We start from the raw sequence: 23121 nt of genomic DNA, 5'->3' as shown, positions 1-23121 counted from the left end.
TTTAGAATTATACATTGGAAGGAACAAAGAGATTCAAGAGATTAGATCTGATAGAGTGCCTGAAGAACTATGGACAGAGGTTTGTGACACTGTACAGGAGGCAGTGATCAAGACCATCCCCAAGAAAAAGAAATACAAAAAAGCAAAATGGCTGTCTGAGGAGACCTTACAAAAAACTGAGAAGAGAAGCTAAAAGCAAAGGAGAAAAGGAAAGATACCCATTTGAATGCAGAGTTCCAAAGACTAGCAAGGAGAGATAAAAATCCTTCCTCAGTAATCAATGCAAAGAAATAGAGGAAAACAACAGAATGGGAACGACTAGAGATCTCTTCAAGAAAATTAGAGATACCAAGGGAAAATTTCATGCAAAGATGGACACAATAAAGGACAGAAATGGTATGGACCTAACAGAAGCAGAAGATATTAAGAAAAGGTGGCAAGAATAAACAGAAGAACTATGCAAAAAAGATCTTTATGACCCAGATAATCACAATGGTGTGGTCACTCACCTAGAGCCAGACATCCTGGAATGCAAAGACAAGTGGGCTTTAGGAAGCATCACTACAAACAAAGCTAGTGGAGGTGCTGACATTCCAATTGAGCTATTTCAAATCCTAAAAGATGATGCTGTTAAAGTGCTGCAGTCAATATGCCAGCAAATTTGGGAAACTCAGCAGTGGCCACAGGACTGGAAAAGGTGAGTTTTCATTCCAGTCCCAAAGAAAGGCAATATGAAAGAACATTCAAACTTAGCACACAGTTGTACTCATCTCACATGCTAGCAAGTAATGTTAACTTCATGCATCACTTCATGGCGAATAAATGAGGAAACAATGAAAACAGTGAGAGACTTTAATTTTGGGGGCTCCACAATCACTGCAGATGGTGACTGCAGCCATGAAATTAAAAGACACTTGCTCCTTGGAAGAAAAGCTATGACCAACCTAGACAGCGTATTAAAAAGCAGAGATACTACTTTGCCAACAAAGTCCATCTAGTCAAAGTTATGGTTTTTCCAGTAGTCATGTATAGATTGAGAGCTGGGCTATAAAGAAGGCTGAGTGCTGAAGAATTGATGCTTTTGAACTGTGGTGTTGGAGAAGACTCTTGAGAGTCCCTTGGACTGCATGGAGATCCAACCAGTCAATCCTAAAGGAAATCAGTCCTGAATACTCATTGAAAGAACTGATGCTGAAACTGAAGTTGCAATACTTTGGCCACCTGCTACAAAGAACTGACTCATTTGAAAAGACCCTGATGCTGGGAAAGATTGAAGGCAGGAGGAGAAGGGGATGACAGAGGATGAGATGGTTGGATGGCATCACCCACTCGATGGACATGAGTTTGAGCAAGCTCCGGGAGTTGGTGATGGACAGGGAGGCCTGGCATGCTGCAGTCCATGAGGTTGCAAAGAGTCGGACACAACTGAGCAACTGAACTGACTATTTTAGAGAGATCAGAGAAATGTTTCTGCTTGCAGAAAAAGCAAGTTTTTATTTCTCAGCCATCTTACTCATCAAATATAAGGTGTTAGTACAGTCCCTTTGGAACACTGTCATTATGTACCAAAGGATACAGGATAAATGTATCCTACCACCTTTATTTGTAGGTATATTTGGAAAATAATTTGTACATGGCTTTGTAATTATTTGTAATAGCCTACCTTTGGAAATAATCCAGATGTCTGTTAACAGTGGAATGGATACATAAAATTATGATATTCTCAATGAAAAACTATACAGAAATGAAAGTGAACAAACTGTTACATATATGAGTATGACTGAATATCAGAAACAGTGTAGAGTGAAAAAAACTGGACCAAAAGAATACATCCTGTATGAATCCTTCCACCTTCCATTTATATAAAATTCAGAAACAGACAAAAATAATTCAGTGCTAGAAGTCAAAATAGTGGTTCTTTTTGGGAGGACTGAAGGGGGATTCAGGACTTCCAGTTACTGGTACTGTTCTGTTTCTTAAAGGTATATATAATGGTACTGTTGTGTTCACTTTCCTGCAGTTCTAGTTTTCTATATGTACATTATGCTTTAATTAAAAATTAAAGGTGAATAAAACCCACCTGAAACAGACTTGTGCATGGATTAGCTTGGGGAGCATGGCTCAGTGACCCCCTTAAAGTTGTATGTAAAGTTCTATCTGAATATCTATCTAAATAAGTATGTGTAGTTTAAGACAGAGAAGATTCATAGCACTAATCAGATTCTCAAAGAGGTACATTATCCAAAAAAAAGTTAAGAACCCACATTGCCAGAGCCCACATATTCAGAAGAATCATTGTTAAACATTTGTATGGGAAGCTTGTTTTTGTGGAGAAATCCTTGTCTCTGTGATTAGATCCTCTGTTTTGGACCCTATCCTCTCATACTTTCTCAAGGCTTTTACACTTATTTTTTTCTTCTTCATCTCCTTTTCCCGTCTCTGCTGGATATGCTCTTGGCATACCCCCTTAATTTTGTTCATTTCTTTAGAAAAGTCTGTGGTTGGTTCCATGTCTTCTGAAATTACCACTCCACTTTCCTGCTTCCCTCTATATCAAAACTCCTGCAAAGGTTTATATATACTTCCTCACTCTCCATTCTCTACTCAGCTCATTCTAGTTGGGCTTTCTTCTTACTAACACTTTACTGAAGTGGGTCTTCTCAGGGTCACAATGATTTGAGTTTTGCTAGGAAAAAAAGACTGAAAGTGTCAGTCGCTCAGTTGTGTCTGACTTTTTGTGACCCTGTGGACTATAGCCCATCAGGCTCCTCTCTCCATCGCATTCTTCAGGCACGAATACTGGAGTGGGTTGTCATTCCCTTCTCCAGGGGATCTTCCCAACCCAGGGTTGGAACCCAGGTTCCTGCATTGCAGGCAGGTTCTTTACCATCTGAGCCACCAGAACCACCCAAGTTTTGCTGAAACCAGTGGCTAAATATCTCTTTGGGAGGAAGTGTGGCGAGGAAGCCTCAGTTATAGAGAATTGATTTAATCGTATTTCTGACTACATGGTACTCTTTCGTCCTTGACTGTGTGGGGTCCTGTTTTAATTTTATCTTCCTTTATCCTCCATCTTCGCTCCCATTCCCTTTCCCCCCAGATATCTACTTTAACATGTTTACTTAGCATGCCATCCTGGGCTTCTCTGTTGGCTCATTGGTAAAGAATCCACCTCCCAGTGCAGGAGACACAGATTCGACCAGCTGGCATCTGGGAAGACTATTCCAGGCAGAGAAAGCAGGAAGGATAAAAGGGTCCTGAGGCTGGAACACACCTGATTTATTCAAGGATCAGTAAGAAGATTGGCATGTTACCTCTAAGTGTGCTTTCTCAGAGATTTTTAGTATGCTAAACTCGTTCTATTACATCAGGAATTACTCCTACCATTTTACTCTGTGTTTTCTATTTACCCTAATTTCTTTTCTTTCTCTTTTCCAATTTTTGAGGATAAATAATTTTTTTGGTGCCAGTTTGAAAATTATGTTTTCTATTTTTATTCTAGTGGTTACCCTTTACTTATATTCTTATTTATATTTGGTGGTGTTGTTCAGTCACTAAATCCTGTTCTATATTTATATTTGTCAAATTTTTAAACATTGATTATATGTATCTTCACCCCTAAATAAGGCATGTATTTTAGTAGGCCCTCCTCTCTGTCCCCATCATGTTAACATTCTCAAGTCTTTTAATATTCAGGATTATTATGGTATATTTTTTTTCTCCTTTTCCTACCCACTTCCATTGTTTAACAAGAGTGAACCTTTTAAGTTTTGGGTTTTGTTTTTTTTCATACCATGAGGCACATGGAATCTTCCCAGACCGGGGATCAAACCAGCACTCTCTGCGTTGGGAGCACTGAGTCTTAAACACTAGATTGCCAGGGAAGTCCCCTTTAAGTTATTTACTCACTCTTTCTTGCCATATCTTATGGAGCCGCCTAGATTTATAACATTTGGACCAATATTTTGATTTTTTTTTGTTTAGCAGTTTTCATGGTAAACCATCTGAGTACTTACTTATATTCCTAAGAATGTCTTTATTTCATCCTTGTGTTTAATAGTTTAGTTATACGGAGTCACAAAGTTAGACAAGACTGAGTGACAGACACACTTTCACTTAGTTATATATTCAATTTCATTTTTTAAATGAAAATTTAACAAATATTAAGAGTAAAATCTTAATTTTAATTAAAAATATTACATTAAAATATTCCATTTACATACATTATTACTATCAATAATTAGAAACCTATAATTTTTTTTTTCTTGTAGGTGAGCTACTTTTAGGGGGGGAATTTTTAGAATTTTCTCTTTGAGATGTTCTAAGATTTCTTTAAAAAAGGGTCTAGGTATTTTTTATTATATATCAAGCTGACATATCTTTAATTTTTGGAAATTATTGGTCATTATTTCTCATTATTCTTCATTTCTGTTTCTTTCTCACCTTCTGAAAGTCCTATTATTTAGATATCAACTCTGTTTTTCCTAGCCTCCATATATGTTCACAACTAACTCTTCACAACTAATTCTTTTATTTTTTCCCTTTAGTTATACTTTATTTTTTAAAATAGTTAAAAAAAATAGTTTTAGACACAGCAAAATTGAGAAGAAATTGTAGAGAGTGTCTATGTACACCTTCCACCAACAAATACAGCTTTTCCCACTATCAGCATACCACACCAGAGCAATGCATTTGTTATAACCCATGAACCTAAGCTGACACATCATTATCAGTAGGGTTCACTCTTTGTGTTGTACATTCCGTGCATTTTAACAAATGTATAATGACATGTATGTGCCGTTATATATCATACAGGATAGTTTCACTGCCTTAAAATCCTCTGTGCTCAGGCTGTTTATCCTTTCTTCCTAACTTGCTGGCAGCTGGTGATCTTTTTACTGTTCTGTAAAAAGTTTTACTGTCATAGTTTTGTCTTTTCCAGGATGTCATATAGTTGAAATTACACAGCACATAGCCTTTTTAGATTGGCTTTTTTCACTTAGTGATATGAAGATAAGGTTCTTCCATGTCTTTTCATGGTTTGATAGCTCATTTCATTTTAGCACTGAAAAATATTCCATTGTCTGGATGTACTAGTTAATTAATCCATTCACCTGCTGAAAGACATTTTAGTTCCTTTCAACTGTGGCAGTTACGAATAAAGCTGCTGTACACATCACAGACAGGTTTTTGAGTTTACACGTTTTCAACTCATTTGGGTAAGTACCAAGTGTGGTTGCTAGATCATATGGGAAGAGTATGCTTAGTTTGGTAAGAAATTGCCAAACTGTTCCCCAGAGTGACTATATGATTTATCTTCGATTTTCACCAGTGGTGAGTGAGTTTCTGCTGCCCCACATTCTTGCCATCATTTGGTGTTGTCAGTGTCCTAGATTTTGGCCATTTTAATAGGAGTGTGGTGATTTTTTATTGTTATTTTACTTTGCATTTTCCTAGTGATATATGATGTTGAATATCTTTTCAGATGCTTACTTGCCACGTGTATGTTGTCTTTAGTGAAGTGTCTGTTCAGGTCTTTTGCCCATTTTTTAATTGGTTGATTAATTTTCTTATTGTTTAGTTTCTCTTATTCTTTAAAACTTCCATATTTTTAAACTTTTATAATATATATTTTTAATTGCTTTATGCCTTCTTAATATCTTATTCTCATCATCTGTTCACTGATTTCACTTTCAAGTATATTGATTTTTTCTATTGTATCAAATATAATATTCAACTGTATTTATATTTATTTAATTATTAAACCTGATTTAAAATTTATTATTTTTAATACCCAGTGTTTGTAGTTGGTTCTTCATTATTCCTTATTATTTTCCTAATATCCTACTTTAGTTTCCTGAGATGGTCGTCAAGCTTGTTTAAGAAATACGTTTGGGACTCCCCTAGTGGTTCAGTGGATAAGAATCCACCTGTCAGTGCAGAGGACGTAGGTTGGATCCCTGGTTGGGGAACTAAGATCCCACATGCTGTGTGGCAGCTAAGCCCACAAGCTGCAACTACAGAACCCTGCACATCACAAGAGAGAAGCCCACATGAAGATCCTGTGTGCCAACAGCTAAGACCTGATGCAGCCAAAAATAAATATTTTTAAAAATTCTTGAACATATAAATAGTATTAAAAATTCCCCAGATACCATCTCTTCATACCTCTTTAACCATTTCTCACTTTTCTCCTTCCCATTTCTGCACTTTTTTTTTACTCATCTTTTTTGTTACTTTTCTTGCCATATCTCTTTATCTTCTTTCATTTTCTATTTTACACTTTTCCCTGATTCTTGGTCATTCATTCTATTTCTTACCCCACCCATCTAGTTTAACTTCTCTCACTTACCTATTAACTTTTTTGGTTCATCAAAGCTCACATTCATGAATTAATATACAGGGCTCCCCCAGGAATTACTTTCTTCTCTGTCATTCTTTAATTGAAATATGGAATAGAAGAACTCCAAATTTAAAGCCATGGGAGTTGATTTATAAACTGATGTATATGGTCTTTAGGCAAGCTGTTTAACGTTTATGCCTCCATTTCTTCATTTATAAAAAGGATTGAAAGTACCCTCCTTGCTCTAAAATCCTATGATTCTGTGGTGTCTTATTCTTCACATTTTTCCTCTACTGTGCTTACCTCATTCATTTAATAAATATTTATATACCTACCATGTATTTATAACTCCTATAATTTATGTGAGGAATCAAAAGAAATAAAAGAGTTTCTGCCTTTGAATTGTTTATAGTCTGTCTGGAGAGACAAGAGGTATCTGCATATTAACCCTCAGTTATTTCCAGTCTGTTCTTCTTTCCACACCAGATTTATACTCTCAAGGGAATACCAACTACTTTATTTTTAAACATTAGTTTTACAGTCTTGTGTGTGTGTGTGTGTGTGTGTGTGTGTGGCTATGCCACATGAAATGTGAGATCTTAAGTTTCCCAACCAGGAATCAAACCTGTGCCGCCTGCATTGGGAGCAGAAAGTCTTCACCACTGGATCACTGAGGAAGTCCCTGCTACTTTAGTTCAAATCTAATTTCTGGGCAGGTGTTGGGGGGGTGGCAGGTTTACCCCTGAACACAGTAAAAACTCTTTTTTAAAACATTTTCTTATACATCTAGGAATCCCCGTTGCAGTCGTTCTGTGCATTCTCATGCTCAGGTGCTCAGTTGATCAATGGTGTCTGACTTTTTGTGACCCTATGGACTGTAGCCCACCAGCGTCCTCTGTCTATGGGATCCTCCAGGCTAGGATACTGCAGTGGGTTGGCATGTCCTCCTCCAGAGTATCTTCCTGACTCAGGAATCGAACCCATGTCTCCTGTATTAGCAGGCAGATTCTTTACCACTGAGCCACCTGGGAGGCCCCAGTCATTCTGTAGCATTATTTGTGCACTTGATTCTAGTCTGGATTTTATTCATGATAGGAAAATTTACCTCAGTATCAAGGAGATTGACTGTCACTGTGACTTAGTAGATGATCACTCTCTGTTTCTATCTTTGCATGTATGTATATGCCTGTGCATTTATGCTTGCATAATTATATTCAAATGTAATGTTCCAGATGGCTGAGTAAATGTGACCAGTAAGTCTTTGCACATGTATATGCTTTTTTCTCTGGTTTGTTTCTCCACCTATTTTGTAAGGGGTTATTGCTTTAGAGACTTTCTTTTCCTTTCATTGGCCCTGTATGCTCTCTGGTAAAAATATACCACTCCACAGATATATGGACAGTGTGGGGAGGGCAGGAGGGAAGTGGGCATACTTATAAAAGGGCAACACTAAGGATCCTTGGGATGGAACTGTTCTGTATCTTGAGTTGGGTGATAAGTACATGAAGCTGCACATTTAATAAAATTGTATAGAACTAAATACACACATACACACACAAATACAAGTAAAATTGGGAATATCAGAATAAGATAGAATTGCATCATTCAGTATCCCCACTATGATTATACTATGATTTTTCAAGATTTTGCCATTGGGAGAAACTGGGTAAAAATTATACCAGATCTCCATTGTTTTTTTCAACTGAATGTAAATGTAAAATTATTTCAGAATGAAAAGTTCAATTAAAAATAACAGCAATTTAAAGAAGTATGTGCTGAAAGATAATTGAACATATGTAGCTGCTGGAAGCACTTTGAGGAGCATGACTTTCCATTTACTTCAAAGGATGTTTTACTAAATAAATTTTATGCGTTTTTTGTTGCAAGTTTTCTTATGCATGTACAGAAAGTGAAGCAATAGTGGTGATGTGTTGTCTCCATTAACAGAAGAACTTTGTAAACACTTAAATGATGCCAGTTTCACATCAGTCTCACTTTCTGTGTAATGGGAAACCAGGTAATTCTAATAATGGGTCCGTTTTTTCATACAGTTCATGGAATCAAAGTAACAGTTTTAGAAATTTCTTCTGTCAAAGAGGAAACATTTCATATTGTGAATGCTGCTGTAAATTAATCTGAAAATTTCAACATTAAAGAAAATGCTTTGTTTTTTTACTAACAAATATTTAGTGGAGCATAGGTACTTGGAAGTCATTGTCATAAAATGTTCTTACTATATAAGGAAACTCAGTGTGCAGAAAATTTGTTTGGAATTGATTATATACTACATTCATAATTTATAATTGCGTCAAACAAGCCTGATATTCTACCAATAAAATAGGTGCAGTTTTCAGATTTTTCCAGTATTTTTCATATACATTGAGTATTTCAGCTAGAACATTTTTGTGATAATCTGATGCTGAATTTAAAAATTGTTTCAGCAGATCTGTATTTACATTGTTTCTTTGCTGCCTGTCCACGATAAGATTTTATTTATTTATTTTTTATCATTACTGGATTTTTCTTTTTTTAATTTATTTCAATTAGAGGCTAATTACTTTACAAAATTGTATTGGTTTTGATTTTAGAATTATTTGAAAAATAGATGTGTACTTAGCCTCTCAGTCGTGTCTGACTCTTTGCAACCCCTTGGATGTAGCCCGCCAGGCTCCTCTGTCCATGGGGATTCTCCAGGCAGGAATACTGGAGTGGGTTGCCATGCCCTCCTCCAGGGGATCTTTCCAATCCAGGGATCAAACCCAGGTCTCCTGCATTGCAGGCGGATTCTTTACCATCTGAGCCACCACTCTATATTTACTGACTGAAGATACTCAGTGAATCTGAGGTGGAGTGGCGTCCTACTTTTTCAAACATAAATATCTATCTGGATCATTTTTAGCAGTCCAAAATGTAGCAAGATTGTACTTAATGTTATTTTGCATTCATTCTTTTTATCCACTTTTCCATCCTAAGACACTTTAATCACTTTAATTGATTTTAGCCCTTTCCCCACATCTCTCCCATTTCCCAGACAGGCACCAAAGATCCACCAAGTTAGGTCAGTCTGGTGTCTGCTGCTGCTGCTATTTCCCTGTTATTATTAGATATTCAGTATTAGTTAAAACTATGGTTTTTTCCTCTTGTACTTGTGCCTATATTTTTCTTCTAGGAATGAGATACTATACATAATGTCTCAGAAATTGACATGTTTTTCTTTCTTCTTGTTTCTGTACACATTTACTCTTTTGTGCCCTTATTTTTTTGTTTTGTTTTCTCTTTGTCCCCTTTAACTATTTTTTAAGTGTTGTTCTTGACTGAAATGTGTTTTCTGAAAGAGCTGGTATATGAAAATTGCTTAACCATATGAAAACAATACATGCAATCTTTTTGTTTGCAAATTATTATTATTAACAGAACTTTTAAATATACACAGGCATCTTAGGGGAAAATACTTGATTGGAATTAATTTGAGCTCAATTCTTACTCTTTTTAATACAGTATTTCTCAAACTCTGAGGCTTGCAGAATTCACAAATTGAGATCTGGCGTCATTTTCAGAGAGACTTTCAGTAATGTGTAAGTAGTTTGGTTTTGGTTTTTTTACATTTATATTTATTTTTATTAACTGTTTGCTATATAAACACAGTGAAATGTTAATTTATCAGATCTCTTAACAAGAATTTGGCCTATATTCACCAGGTAATGATTTTAAGTAACAAGTGACATGAAATAACTTGTTAAAAAAAGATGTTTCAGGTGTGCCCTGGGTCAGTATTAATTCAACACTGTTTATTAGAAACATCTTAGAAATAGCATCTCCAAGTGTAAAGAATTCTAGATGAAGGGACCTGAGTGCTTGCCCAGGCTCTACCGCTAACTAGGTATCCTTAAGTAAGCTACCTTTTGTGCTTCAGTTTCTTTGGCTCTAAAGTAAGGATTAAGACTATCACTAATGAAAAGATCTCTTCCCCTTTAAATGTCTATTATCCTTATCCTAACTTTTTTTTTTAATATAAATTAAGTATTGGTAATCTTTCAAAAGGGAGCTGCCAAATTACATATTGTGTTTCTTTTTTTTTTTTTACTATTGGTGTTTTCTTGGGAATAGGTATTGAGAGGGGAAGTGGTTTCAAAGTAGTCTAGAAGACAAATAAGCTCCCCCCTTGTAAACTCCCCCCTTGCTTAAGAACTTTGCCCCACATACTCCGACACTTTTTGTTACTAAAATTTACTTTTAAAAGTCAGTTGGCTTGGGTGGGTTAAACCTTTTTTTTTAAAAAGTAAACCTGTTAATTATGGTATACAAATAAGATTTTTTTTTCCTTTCAAAATCTCCCTAGAATGCCTAAGCATTCTAAGCAGCTTGTGCCAGTTTTCAGGGAGCTGGGGGAAAGGGAAAACAAAGTAGCAGTCACTTCTCTCCTTGGGGCCTTAGGGAGAAACTGGTAGAAAAACTTCCGGCAGGGTGAAGGCAGGCCCCTGAAATCTGGAAATGTGGTAGGAGAAAAGATGACTAGAAGTGGAATAAAAGAATAGAGAGATAAGGAAAGATAAAGCTAAGCAAGAAGGCATACGCTAGCTTTCATCAACACTGTCATCAACATTTAGAATAGTGTTAGATTTTAAAAACTATTTATAAAAAATTCATTGGATGAATGAATCAATTCAATAAATTTTTACTTTTGCCCAAGTCCCTGATAAGTTAGACTCAAATCTAGTTTATCTGTGTTTATCCTACATTCAATAGCTATAGTATTTAAGGTAATCGAGGTTCAGAAAATTGATTGTGGATAATAGAAAAAAGACATTACATTTAGGAAGTTTATATACTTGAGGAAGTTTGTAAGTGAACTATTTATTCACTTAAATTTTTTTAAGCACCTGCCTACCATACTTTGGGCACTAACAGGGAGAGGAAGTATTGGGTACTGATTATAGTGTCTATTTCTATTTAATGGAGTATTATGTGGTCATTTAATATAATTATGAAGATTATAGCCAACTAATACTTATTAAATAAGTAAAATAAAAATACTTCTGTATTATAACTGTGCATGAGGGCTTCCGGATGGCTCAGCAGGTAAAGAATCCACCTGCAATGCAGGAGACATGGGTTCAGTCTCTGATTGGGGAAGATTCCATGAAGAAGGACATGGCAACCCACTCCAGTATTCTTGCCTGGGAAATCCCATGGACAGAGAAGCCTGCTGGGCTATAGTCCATAAGGTTGCAAAGAGTCAGATGCGATTTAGTGACCAAGAGGGAGATAAAGATTAGAAAGATGTTTCCATGCTCAAAAGAAAACTAGGAAACTTAGTTAAATATAAACCAGATTTATTATTGTGAATGGAATTATTGAATTTCTTTTTTGTCTGTTTTGTACAATTCATAAAGTTTAAATGAAAATCCACATATGTTTAAATTGTTTTGAAAAATAAGATGAACGTATATTAACTAGAAAAAGGTAATAGAGTATCATCAAAGGAAAAGAGCAAAGGTGTACTTGCAGGACAGTAGATAGATTACCTTGGCTGGAAGAACAATGAGAGATGAAGTTTAGAAAAAGATGGGAATGAGAGTCTCCAGTTTTGATAATGTAAGAAAAGATGAGCTTGGTTAGGCTTTTAACTGTGAAATTACAGTGTTTTTTCTTAATTTTTAAAAAAAATTTTTAATTTGAAAAATACGAAAAATTTAAACATTTTTTTAAAAAATTTATCTTTTTTAAAAATAAAATTTCTTCCAGCTTATTTAAGTGAACTGGAGTGAGAGGCCGTTGAGCTGGACCATTGTGTTATCAGCCATTTTCATGTATAATCTTGAGTTTATGTCTATATGAGGCCCTATCTGAAAGACTTTGCTCCTTTTACCAACTCAGTAAGTCTGTAATTTTGCAAAATTTATGTTCTCATATTTTTGTTTTTCATATATCTTTAAAATGTTGCCTCTGATTTCCACTCTTGCCTTTTCTTGTCCTTAGAGTTAGCCTAGATAGCAAATGCTTTACTACTTGACATAATGGAGTGACAGTAGAAATAAAAAAGAATCTGAATTGATTGGGCAGAGATTGAAAGGGAGAAAAGCAAGTCAGTCTCCATTAGTTGCTAAATGGGCAAGAGCTTTCTTGTAATGATTTCTCAATTTTGTTCTCATGAACCTTTTAGGAATAGAGAGCACATCCTTCTTGTTTTCTAATCTCAAAGAAAATAGATGTAATTTGAAATTAAACACACCAAGTAGGGATGTGAAATTTAAAAAAGATGTCTGTAAACATATTATGAACTAATTCTTTAAGTTATCTGTATCATGTTGAACAAAGAAGAATTAAAACAATAACTTTAATTATGTGATATTGTTACTCGAGTTTTAGTAAAGTTGTTTCATGGGTTTACATTACTGTGATTACGTAGAGAACTATTGGATCAAATACTTATTTTGCGTGGCCCCCAGTTTCCAAAATAAAAAGTTTACCTCCAAAAACAATAAAAAAGAAAAATTTACCTCCTAATTGTTTAGGGGTTTTGCTCTGATGTTCTACACTGAGAGTCCAAGTTTTGAACATGACTACGAATGCTTTCCTTAAATGTTCTTTCCAAGTAACTTTTGTCGGCTCTTACCAACATAAGGCATTTTGTCTTAATGTATGTTTATTATTTTCTATGAGGATTGTAAATTTCACATTCCAATGGAAGTTTCATGATTTATTGAAACTGTTAGGAAATAACTACCCTGAGTTAAAGATTTTCATTATTTTCTTTGCCTTGTAATTTGTAACAGTATCTAAACCCTAGTTTCTAAACCTCAAACTTACTTTATAAACAGTTGATTTGAAATAAAAAGTAGAGGTGGATTTTCAGTATTATAAACTCTTCTTGAGCAAATTAAAGAACATTGAGATCTAGAAGTCATATGGGATGTTGCCAGCGATGCTCTTGACTTTATTATATACTTTGTCATTAGAGAATGCCTTCAAATATTTTGCCTACTTTCCTTACCACTCTCCACACCTAAATGAATAAATGGAATAAAAGGCAAGATAACTGAAGTGATATATAATTAACTATTCTGTTAATAAAAGAGGATTTTATCACTTTAAAATTGATTGCTCTATTAAAAAAAAAAAAATTATTGAGCTGCACCAGGTCCTAAATGTGACATCTGGATCTTTGCTGTTCGTTGTGGCGTGCAAATCCTTTAGCTGCAGTGTGTGGGATTCCGCTCTCCAAGCAGGGACTAAATAAACCGAGGCCCTCGCATTGGGAGCTCCAAGTCTTAGCCTCCAGACCACAAGGGAACTTACTGATGACTCTTATATGTGTTGATGAAGAACTTTTGACTTGTTCCCTTTTAGTAGTTATTTACCATATTCAGTTGTGAGTCAAATCAAATTATTAAAATTTGTGAGCCAGGAAGATGTAACAAAAACAAGATTTTCATACAATTTTTCCCAAATATCTGCTTAATAGTATAATAGCTGTTTATTTCCAATGGCTAAGGTAGTAGCTTGCAGAAGAACCTATTAAATATATATATATGTTTTCATCATAGTGCTGTTTCCGTTCTCTTTCCCTTCTTTCTGCATAGCAAGACATAAAACTTTATAGTATGTAATAGTAACTGTATACTTTAGTTTAAACAATGTGAAGTTAGAGTTTAGGAAAAAGAATATTTAATCTCTTCATTATGATGAAAGGAAAGTGCTCTACTATGGTACTCTTTAAGACTCGTGCCTATCAAGAGCTTTTAATTTAAAATTCATGCCCACATAAAAGCAAATGAACACTTATAGAAGCTGTAAGTGTATATGTCTATTTGACCCCAAATTCTACTTTAATAAATTTATCCTGAAGAAATGATAAGAGTTGTAGCCAGAGGTTTATGTTCAAAGTTATTTATCTTAGCATTTTAAAATATTAGCAAAATAAGTAGATACAGTAAATGATCAACAGTAAGGAAACAGGTCAATAATGTTATGCTTATTAAAATATAGCCATTAAAGAATTATTTTCAAAGACTAATGAAAAAAGTTTAATACAAAAGTGCTTTAAAAAACTGTTTTTGTTTTCCTACCTTAAAAAAAATGGAGAGCTGTGTTTGTTGTTGGCTTTTTTTTTTTGTCAACACCTGTAATAGGCAGGTGAACACCTGTAGTAGTGTTTAACAGAGTTTTGTCAGGAGAACAGGTTATTACTTTCTCTTTACTGTCAGTCTGGGAGAGACTTCTGAAAGTTTAAGCTCTTTTGTATAGAAATCTTACATGTTAGGAAATTGCTACACAAGAGCCATATATACCTAAATAAAACAAGTAGGGGCATTTGATCCTTCTTTAGGCATGTTATCTAAGCAAATGGTGAGAATATTTACAGAGAACATTTGAGCAATGGATATAAATTCTAAAATATGTGACATGAATACTGAAAACCCTGACATTAGCCATATAAAAAATTAAATGAGTTTTGGGATTATGATGAAAGTGGTAATAACTTATACACAAATATGTGAAAATTTGTTGCCCTTAGGTATTTTATAGTATACAAAAAAGATTATTTACTTTCTCCTAGTGTTTAAGTTGGAAAATAGGGTTCATTGTTCAAATAGACTTGGGAAATTGTGGATAAAAGCAAAATAAATCAGGTACGTATATCAGAGAATTTCTGAGGATTTAATATTTTTCAGTTCAGTTCAGTCACTCAGTCATGTCTGACTCTTTGCGACCCCATGGACTGCAGCATGCCATGCCTCCCTGTCTATCACCAATTCCTGGTACATGCTCAAACTCATGTCCATCAGGTTGGTGATGCCATCCAACCGTCTGATCCTCTGTCATCCCCTTCTCCTCCTGCCTTCAATCTTTTCCAGCATCAGGATCTTTTCAAATGAGTCAGTTCTTTGCATCAGGTGGCCAAAGTATTGGAGTTTCAGCTTCAGCAATCAGTCCTTCCAATGAATATTCAGGACTGATTTCCTTTACAATGGACTGGTTGAATCTCATAGGAATCCAAGGGACTCTCAAGAGTCTTCTCCAACACCACAGTTCAAAAGCATCAGTTCTTCTGTGCTCAGCATTCTTTATAGTCCAGCTCTCACATCCATACATGACTCCTGGAAAAACCATAGCTTTGATTAGATGGACCTTTGGTGGCAAAGTAATATCTGCTTTTTAATACGCTGTCTAGGTTGGTCATAGCTTTTCTTCCAAGGAGCAAGTGTCTTTTAATTTCATGGCTGCAGTCACCATCTGCAGTGATTGTGGAGCCCCCAAAATTAAAGTCTGTCACTGTTTATTTGCCATGAAGTGATGGGACCAGATGCCATGATCTTAGTTTTCTGAATGTTGAGTTTTAAGCCAACTTTTTCACTCTCCTCTTTCACTTTCATCAAGAGGCTCTTTAGTTCTTTGCTTTCTCCAATAAGGGTGGTGTCATCTGCATATCTGAGGTTATTGATAATTCTCCCGGCAATCTTGACTCCAGGTTATGCTTCATCCAGCCTGGCATTTTGCATGATATACTCTGCATATAAGTTAAATAAGCAGAGTGACAAAGCAGCCTTGACGTACTCCTATCTCGATTTGGAACCAGTCTGTTGTCCCATGTCCAGTTCTAACTGTTGCTTCCTGACCTGCATACAGATTTCTTAGGAGGCAGGTCAGGTGGTCTGGTATTCCCATCTCTTTCAGAATTTTCCACAGTGTGTTGTGATCCACACAGTCAAAGGCTTTGGCATAGTCAGTAAAGCAGAGATAGATGTTTTTCTGGAACTCTCTTGCTTTTTCAATAATCCAGTGTATGCTGGCAATTCGATCTCTCGTTCCTCTGCCTTTTCTAAATCCAACTTGAACATCTGGACGTTCATGGTTCATGTACTTTTGAAGGCCTGGAGAATTTTGAGCATTACTTTGCTAGTGTGTGAGATCAGTGCAATTGTGTGGTAGTTTGAGCATTCTTTGGCATTGCCTTTCTTTGGGATTAGGATGAAAACTCACCTTTTTCAGTCCCGTGGCCACTGCTAAGTTTTCCAAATTTGCTGGCATATTGAGTGCAGCACTTTAACAGCATCATCTTTTAGGATTTGAAATAGCTCAACTGGAATGCCAGCACCTCTACTAGCTTTGTTCATAGTGGTTCTTCCTAAGGCTCACTTGACTTCGCATTCCAGGATGTCTGGCTCTAGGAGAGTGATCACACCATCATGGTTATCTGGGTCATTAAGATCTTTTTTGTACAGTTCTTCTGTGTATTCTTGCCACCTTTTCTTAATATCTTCTGCTTCTGTTAGGTCCATATCATTTCTATCCTTTATTGTGTCCATCTTTGCATGAAATGTCCCCTTGGTATCTCTGATTTTCTTGAAGAGATCTCTAGTTTCCCATTCTGTTGTTTTCCTCTATTTTTTTGCATTGATCGCTGAGGGAGGCTTTCTTATCTCTCCTTGCTATTCTTTGGAACTCTGCATTCAAATGGGTATATCTTTCCTTTTCTCCTCTGCCTTTAGCTTCTCTTCTTTTCTCAGCTATTTGTAAGGCCTCCTCAGACAACCATTTTGCCTTTTTGCATTTCTTTTTAGTGGGGATGGTCTTGATCACAGCCTCCTGTACAGTGTCACTAACCTCCATCCATAGTTCTTCAGGCACTCTGTCTATCAGATCTAATCCCTTGAATCTCTTTGTTCCTTCCAATGTATAATTCTAAGGGATTTGATTTAGATCATACCTGAATGGTCTAGTGGTTTTCCCTACTTTCTTCAATTTAAGTTTGAATTTTGCAAATAAGGAGTTCATGATCTGAGCCACAGTCAGCTTCTGGTCTTGTTTTTGCTGACTGTATAGAGCTTCTCCATCTTTGGCTGCAAAGAATATAATCAACCTGATTTTGGTATTGACATCTTTTAATATTTTTACATATATATTATAAATACACAAAAGAGGCATATAGTGTATATATCTAATTTATTTGCCCATAAAGTCCTTTCTTTGCATTTATTGAAACTAAGTCTAACATGAGACACATGTTGGGAAATTTCTGTTTTAGTTTAAACTGTTTTTCCTATAATTGTTATATTAGCAATGACAGTACTGACAGAGGGGGTATCTTCTCATTCAAAAAACAAATAAGATTTAAGGGATACTAAACAACTGATGGACAGGGAGGCCTGGCGTACTGCAATTCATGAGGTCGCAGAGTCGGACACAACTGAGCAACTGAACTGAAACAACTGAAGGAGATTTTGCTGTTAAATGTTTGTGAATATTGATACATGATGAATTTCACTTTGTGTAATTTTTTCTTTGAATTTGTTATAAACATGTAATAGTGTTATAATCACTGCCCTACTTTTATTATTTGAAGTTCTTTTATTTATTGTATCTGCTAAAACTCATTTAGGGTGGATTTTTCTTTTTTGTTTTGTAATTTTAGAATAGGAGGTCATCTTCAGTGGGGCTTTCTCTTTGGAAAGCCTGTGTTGAGGGTACCCTCTAGAACTTTTTTGCATTTGCTACCCCAGGATTATCACTAGCCTGGGAACACAGTTATTATTAATAACTTAGTTTGGACCTTCCTGGGGCCATGCAGATGGCTTAAGGTCAAACCTCAAATCCAAATGTGAGTAGGCCTTTTTTTTAATACATTCTCAGATTTTTTACTCCCCTCAAAGTAGGGCCCAGATTGAAGCTAACTTTATTATCTCCCTGTAGCAGTGAATGGATTTTTAAAATCCACTCTTTAACAGAGGATATAGTCCTTTGGCTTTATACAAATGTCTCAGTTCCAATTCCCTATTTTATGTGGTCCCAATGCATTGTCTCCTGTCCCTGCAATACCTTTTAAAAACACAGGCCCCTTGATTACTGAGGAGATCAGCAGAATTCTCCCACCCAATATCAGCTTGTACATTGCATTCTGGCCTTCAGTTTCCTTACTGTTTTGGGACCCTGGGAATTGCCCTGACATTTTTTTTTTCCTTTTTTGTTCGTTTGTTTTCCCCTTACATTTTAAAAAATATTTTATTTTATTTTTTAAAATTTTTATTTATTTTCGGTTGCACTGAGTCTTCGTTGCTGCTCACAGGCTTTCTCTAATTGCAGTGAACAGGGGCTACTCTTGGTTGAGGTGCACCGGCTTCTCATTGTGGTGGCTTCTCTTGCAGAGCACAGGCTCTAGGGTGCGTGGGCTTCAGTAGTTGCAGCACACAGGCTCAGTAGTTGTGGTGCACAGGCTTAGTTTTTCTGTGACATGTGGAATTTTCCCAGACCAGGGTTGAACCCATGTCTCCTGCATTGGCAGGCAGATTCTTATCCACTGCATCACCAGGGAAGTCCTTCCTTACATTTTTACAAGCTAGTCTATGCATTTAGGGCTTCCCTGGTGGCTCCGATGGTAAAGAATCTGCCTACAATGCAGGGGACCTGGTTTGATCCCTGGGTTGGGAAGATCCCTTGGAGAAGGGAATGGCAACCCAGTTCAGTATTATTGCCTGAAGAATTCCATGGACAGAGGAGCCTGGCAGGCTACAATTCATGGGGTTGCAGAGTCGGACACAACTGAGTGACTAGCACTATGCATTTAGAAGGGTGTGTGTCTTTTTGTTGTTGGCTACTTAGGTAATCTAAGCTTTCATATTGCCAAAATGGAAATTCATGCATTCCTTTTATAATAAAATTGTTGTTGTTGTTCATTTGCTAAGTCGTGTCCAATTCTTTGTGACTCCAGGGACTGCAGCATGCCAGGCTCCTCCACTATCTCCGAGTTTGCTGAAATTCATGTCCATTGAGCCACTGATGCTGTCTAACCATCTCATCCTCTGCTGCCCTCTTCTTTGCCTTCAGTCTTTCCCAGCATCAGGGTCTTTTCCAAATGCTATATGTAGTCCAGTTTCTTTAAAAATACTTTTAACATATGACAATGAAATGTATAATACAATGGCACCCCACTCCAGTACTCTTGCCTGGAAAATCGCATGGACGGAGGAGCCTGGTAGGCTGCAGTCCATGGGGCCGCTAAGAGTCGGACACAACTGAGTAACTTCACTTTCATTTTTCACTTTCATGCACTGGAGGAGGAAATGGCAACCCACTCCAGTGTTCTTGCCTGGAGAATCCCAGGGACGGGGCAGCCTGGTGGGCTGCCATCTATGGGGTCACACAGAGTCGGACACAACTGAGGTGTCTTAGCAGCAGCAGCAGTGTGTTTTATCAGAGGTGTAGTACACTTTTTTTTTAGTTTTTATTCTTATTTGTACACAAACCACTTATATTTACTTGACTTACTATAGGAGAATACTGGTCTTTTACTTTCTTTTTAGATGTACCTTCTGTAATGGAAGATGATTGAAGATAAGGGGCCTCGTGTTGCTGACTACTTTGTTGTAGCAGGATTAACTGATGTTTCAAAGCCTCTTGAAGAAGAAATTCACTTCAATGATGCCTGTCATAAAGTAGCCAGACCAAAAGAGCCTATCACAGATGTTTCAGTTATTATTAAATCTCTCGGGGAGGAAGTGCCACGGGATTACACATGTATTGATATTACCCCAACGGGACTGTCAGCTGATCTCAATAATGGAAGTCTTGTGGGGCCGCAGATTTTCCTTTGCTATAGAAGAGGAAGAGATAAGCCTCCACTGACGGATCTGGGGTAAGTATTTTTTTAAAGAATTATTGTTATTGACTCAAATAATATGCCTTGTAGATTTTGAAGTTAACTGTTGAACTCGTTTGTTAATAAATACTTTAAAAAAATAGACACATTTATATCCAGAATCATGTTTTCTTTTCCTGTGCTCCTTTATCTTTTCAGTGTCTCTTTTTTTGTTGTTGTCTTAAAAAATACTGGCTTTATGTTTACGCAAAGCAGTACAAAATGAGACAGTTCCTCAAAGGGTGACTTGGAGCTAAAAAATCCATCCTGGGCATTAAAGTGTTAATGTTAGCTGGTAAGTCGTGTCTGACTTATTGTGACTCCATGTACTGCAGCCTGCCAGGCTCCTCTATCCATGGGATTTCCCAGGCAAGAATACTGGAGTGGCATGCCATTTCCTTCTCCATTGTTCAGTGTCTCTTTGTTCTAGCACTTTTGTCTGAGTTCTTTCTATTAAAAATAGGGGAGATAATTTGAAAAACATTTACAGAAAAATATCAAATCAATGTATTATTCTGATCATATACTTTATTATTTTTAAAATATGAGAAAAAGATGGCTTTTAAGGATCAGTTGTAATGATCCTTAGAGTTGGCAGTTTAAGTCAGTATGCATGAAACAAGGGTCTGGATAAATTAGTGCTTTATTTAGGCTGTTGTATTGAACTTGTAGTTTCATTTTTATATAATAGCTTTACTGATTTACAGTTTACACCATCCAATTTCACTCATTTAAATGGTACAATTCAGTAAATTTTAGTCTTATTTATAGAGTTGAATCACCACAATAAATTTTAGAACATTTTTATCATGTCCCCACAAATAAATACCACCTATATCCAGCTGTGCATGTAATTGGCGAGTTGACTTCTAGGAAGTAGATTTCATCTGTAAAAGATCTCAACTGACATCCTTTTGAAACTTACTACTACTCTTCTGTGTTTTTGATGGACTTCCCTGATAGTTCAGACAGTAAAGCGTCTGCCTACAATGCTGGAGACCCAGGTTCGATCCCTGGGTCAGGAAGATCCCCTGGAGAAGGAAACGGCAATCCACTCCAGTATTCATGCCTGGAAAATCCCATGGACCGCGGAGCCTGGTGGGCTACAGTCCATGGGGTCGCAGAGTCGGACACGACTGAGCGACTTGTGTGTGTGTGTATTCATTATAGTTTGTCTAATTCTCCCTGTAGACAATCCACTAGTCAGCTTTCTGTGTCTGTGGATTTGCCTATTGTGGAGATTTTTATGTCAGTAGAATCATACTATATATGATTATCTTGTGGCTGAGTCTTTCTCTTAGCATAAAGTTTTCAAGGTTTATCCATGTTGTAATATGTGTCTGTGCTTTATTCATTTATATGGCTGAATAATATTCCATCTTATGGGTCTACCACAATTTATTTATGCATTCAGCAGACAATGGATATGTGAGTGGTTTCCACTTTTTGGCTATTATGAATGATGCTTTTGGGAGTATTAATGTACAAGTTTCTGTATGGCTGTATGTTTTCATATCTCTTGTATTTATACTTAGAAGTGGAATTGCTAGGTCATACAATAATTCTGTGTTTAACCTTTTGAGTCACTGACAGTTTTAAGCCTTCTTTTTTCCATGGCTCTGTTGCCAAAGAGGATGCGGTTAACTTATAATATTTTGGTTAAAAATAAGGAAGATAGCAATGTCCCTACTAATATCAGCAAAGGGCTATAAAAGTTCCATCTCCTAATATATTAAGTCTGAAAGTGAATAGTCAAGTTTACTCATGCCTGAGTAGAGATTGGATGAACTGGAAGAGCTCCTGAAACTTTCTTCTGCTTTTAAAATTCTATTATCTAAAGATTGATATCAGTAAGTTATATTAAACTCATTCTTTATTGTGCTAATTCATGAATCAATTGCTGTAATTTTAAGTAGGCTTCAGAACAGCTACCATATTGCTTCATATGAAGCTTACATAATTAGTAAATGGCTTGGGAAAATAAGCCAACTGTTAGATTGTATTTTCAAAAGATTAGGTTAAGTAGCTCCTATGATCACTAATCACTGTCTGAATTCTGGCTTGCAGATAAAATGAAGGGAATTTTGCAGATTCTTGTTCGGGTGTTGGAGTTGCTTAAATTAAAGATGAGAAAATTTCCAAGCATAGAAAAGATTTTCCAACAGGGAAGGACGTGAACTGGAAAGAATAAATTAACCACTGTTACGGCTACCCGCATATGTTTGTCATTGTGGAGGATATGACATCACTGTTGCCTTTAAAAAGCTTACAGTTTAAATAGGAAAAGTTACCCAGCAATATAAAACAGCAAAACAAGCAATATATACAATAGCACAATACCTGATTAAAGAAAATAGGTAGCTTATATATCAAATATACTTATATTCCTGTATCTTTTAAGAGTTTGAGGTGATAAGTGGTGGTTTTTTAAAAATTGCTCTCTGTGTTGTATTTTTCTTCTCTTGATTTCAGTTGAGCATTTGTGTGCCTGGCATTATTTTGGAGACCCTATTTGTAATCTCATCTAATTCTGCCAAGATCCTATGAGTTAAATTTTTAAATTTTATAGCTGAGTATTATAAGGCTCAGAGAAGTTAAGTAACAACCTGAGATATATAGCTGGTACCAGGATGTAGGAATTCAAATCCAGATGTCTAACTTCTCTGTTACAAATAACCTTTTAAAAATTTTTTATTTTTTTTGTGAGTATAGTTGATTTATAATGTTAATTTCTGCTGTACAACAAAGTGATTAGTTATTCATATATATACACATTTATATTCTTTTCCATTATGGTCTCAGAATATTGTATATAGTTCCTTGTATTAGAATATCAGAATATTGTATATAGAACTATACAGTAGTTCTTTGTTTTTTTATCCATTCCATATGTAATAGGTTGACAATGCCATTTTTTAGGATTTAAAAAAAACAGCACAGTATTGTAAAGCAATTATCCTCTAATAAAACTTTCGTTTAAAAAAAGAAAAAAGCAAGATCAAACCAAGGAGTTAGCAGTTAGGCTAACGTTGGGATATACATAGCTGCTATAATTAAGCATCAAATTTTGTTCTAAATTTTCAAAATAGAATGTCAAAAAAAAGAAAAATATTAAGTTTGCTGACAGCTGAGACAAAAAGGA

At 36.0% G+C, this 23121-nt stretch overlaps 1 protein-coding gene across 7 annotated transcripts in view; it reads left to right on the top strand.

Moving 5' to 3' along the window:
* The window catches only part of DENND4A (DENN domain containing 4A), a 120637-nt gene that overhangs the window by 16495 nt on the left and 81021 nt on the right, over positions 1 to 23121 (top strand). For 6 of the 7 annotated variants that reach the window (XM_027553009.1, XM_027553006.1, XM_027553004.1 and 3 more), the window contains exons 2-3: positions 9842 to 9918; positions 19645 to 19976. In XM_027553009.1, coding sequence (XP_027408810.1) covers positions 19666 to 19976 — 311 coding nt within the window. In that variant the 5' untranslated portion in view covers positions 9842 to 9918; positions 19645 to 19665. The remainder of the gene's footprint in view (positions 1 to 9841; positions 9919 to 19644; positions 19977 to 23121) is intronic. The other variant, XM_027553005.1, reaches the window with a different exon arrangement.

This window comes from Bos indicus x Bos taurus, chromosome 10, assembly GCF_003369695.1.
Source record: "Bos indicus x Bos taurus breed Angus x Brahman F1 hybrid chromosome 10, Bos_hybrid_MaternalHap_v2.0, whole genome shotgun sequence".
Classification (NCBI taxonomy): Eukaryota; Metazoa; Chordata; class Mammalia; order Artiodactyla; family Bovidae; genus Bos; species Bos indicus x Bos taurus.
Note: the sequence above shows the minus strand (reverse complement) of the source record. Positions and strands in the feature narration are given on the sequence as shown.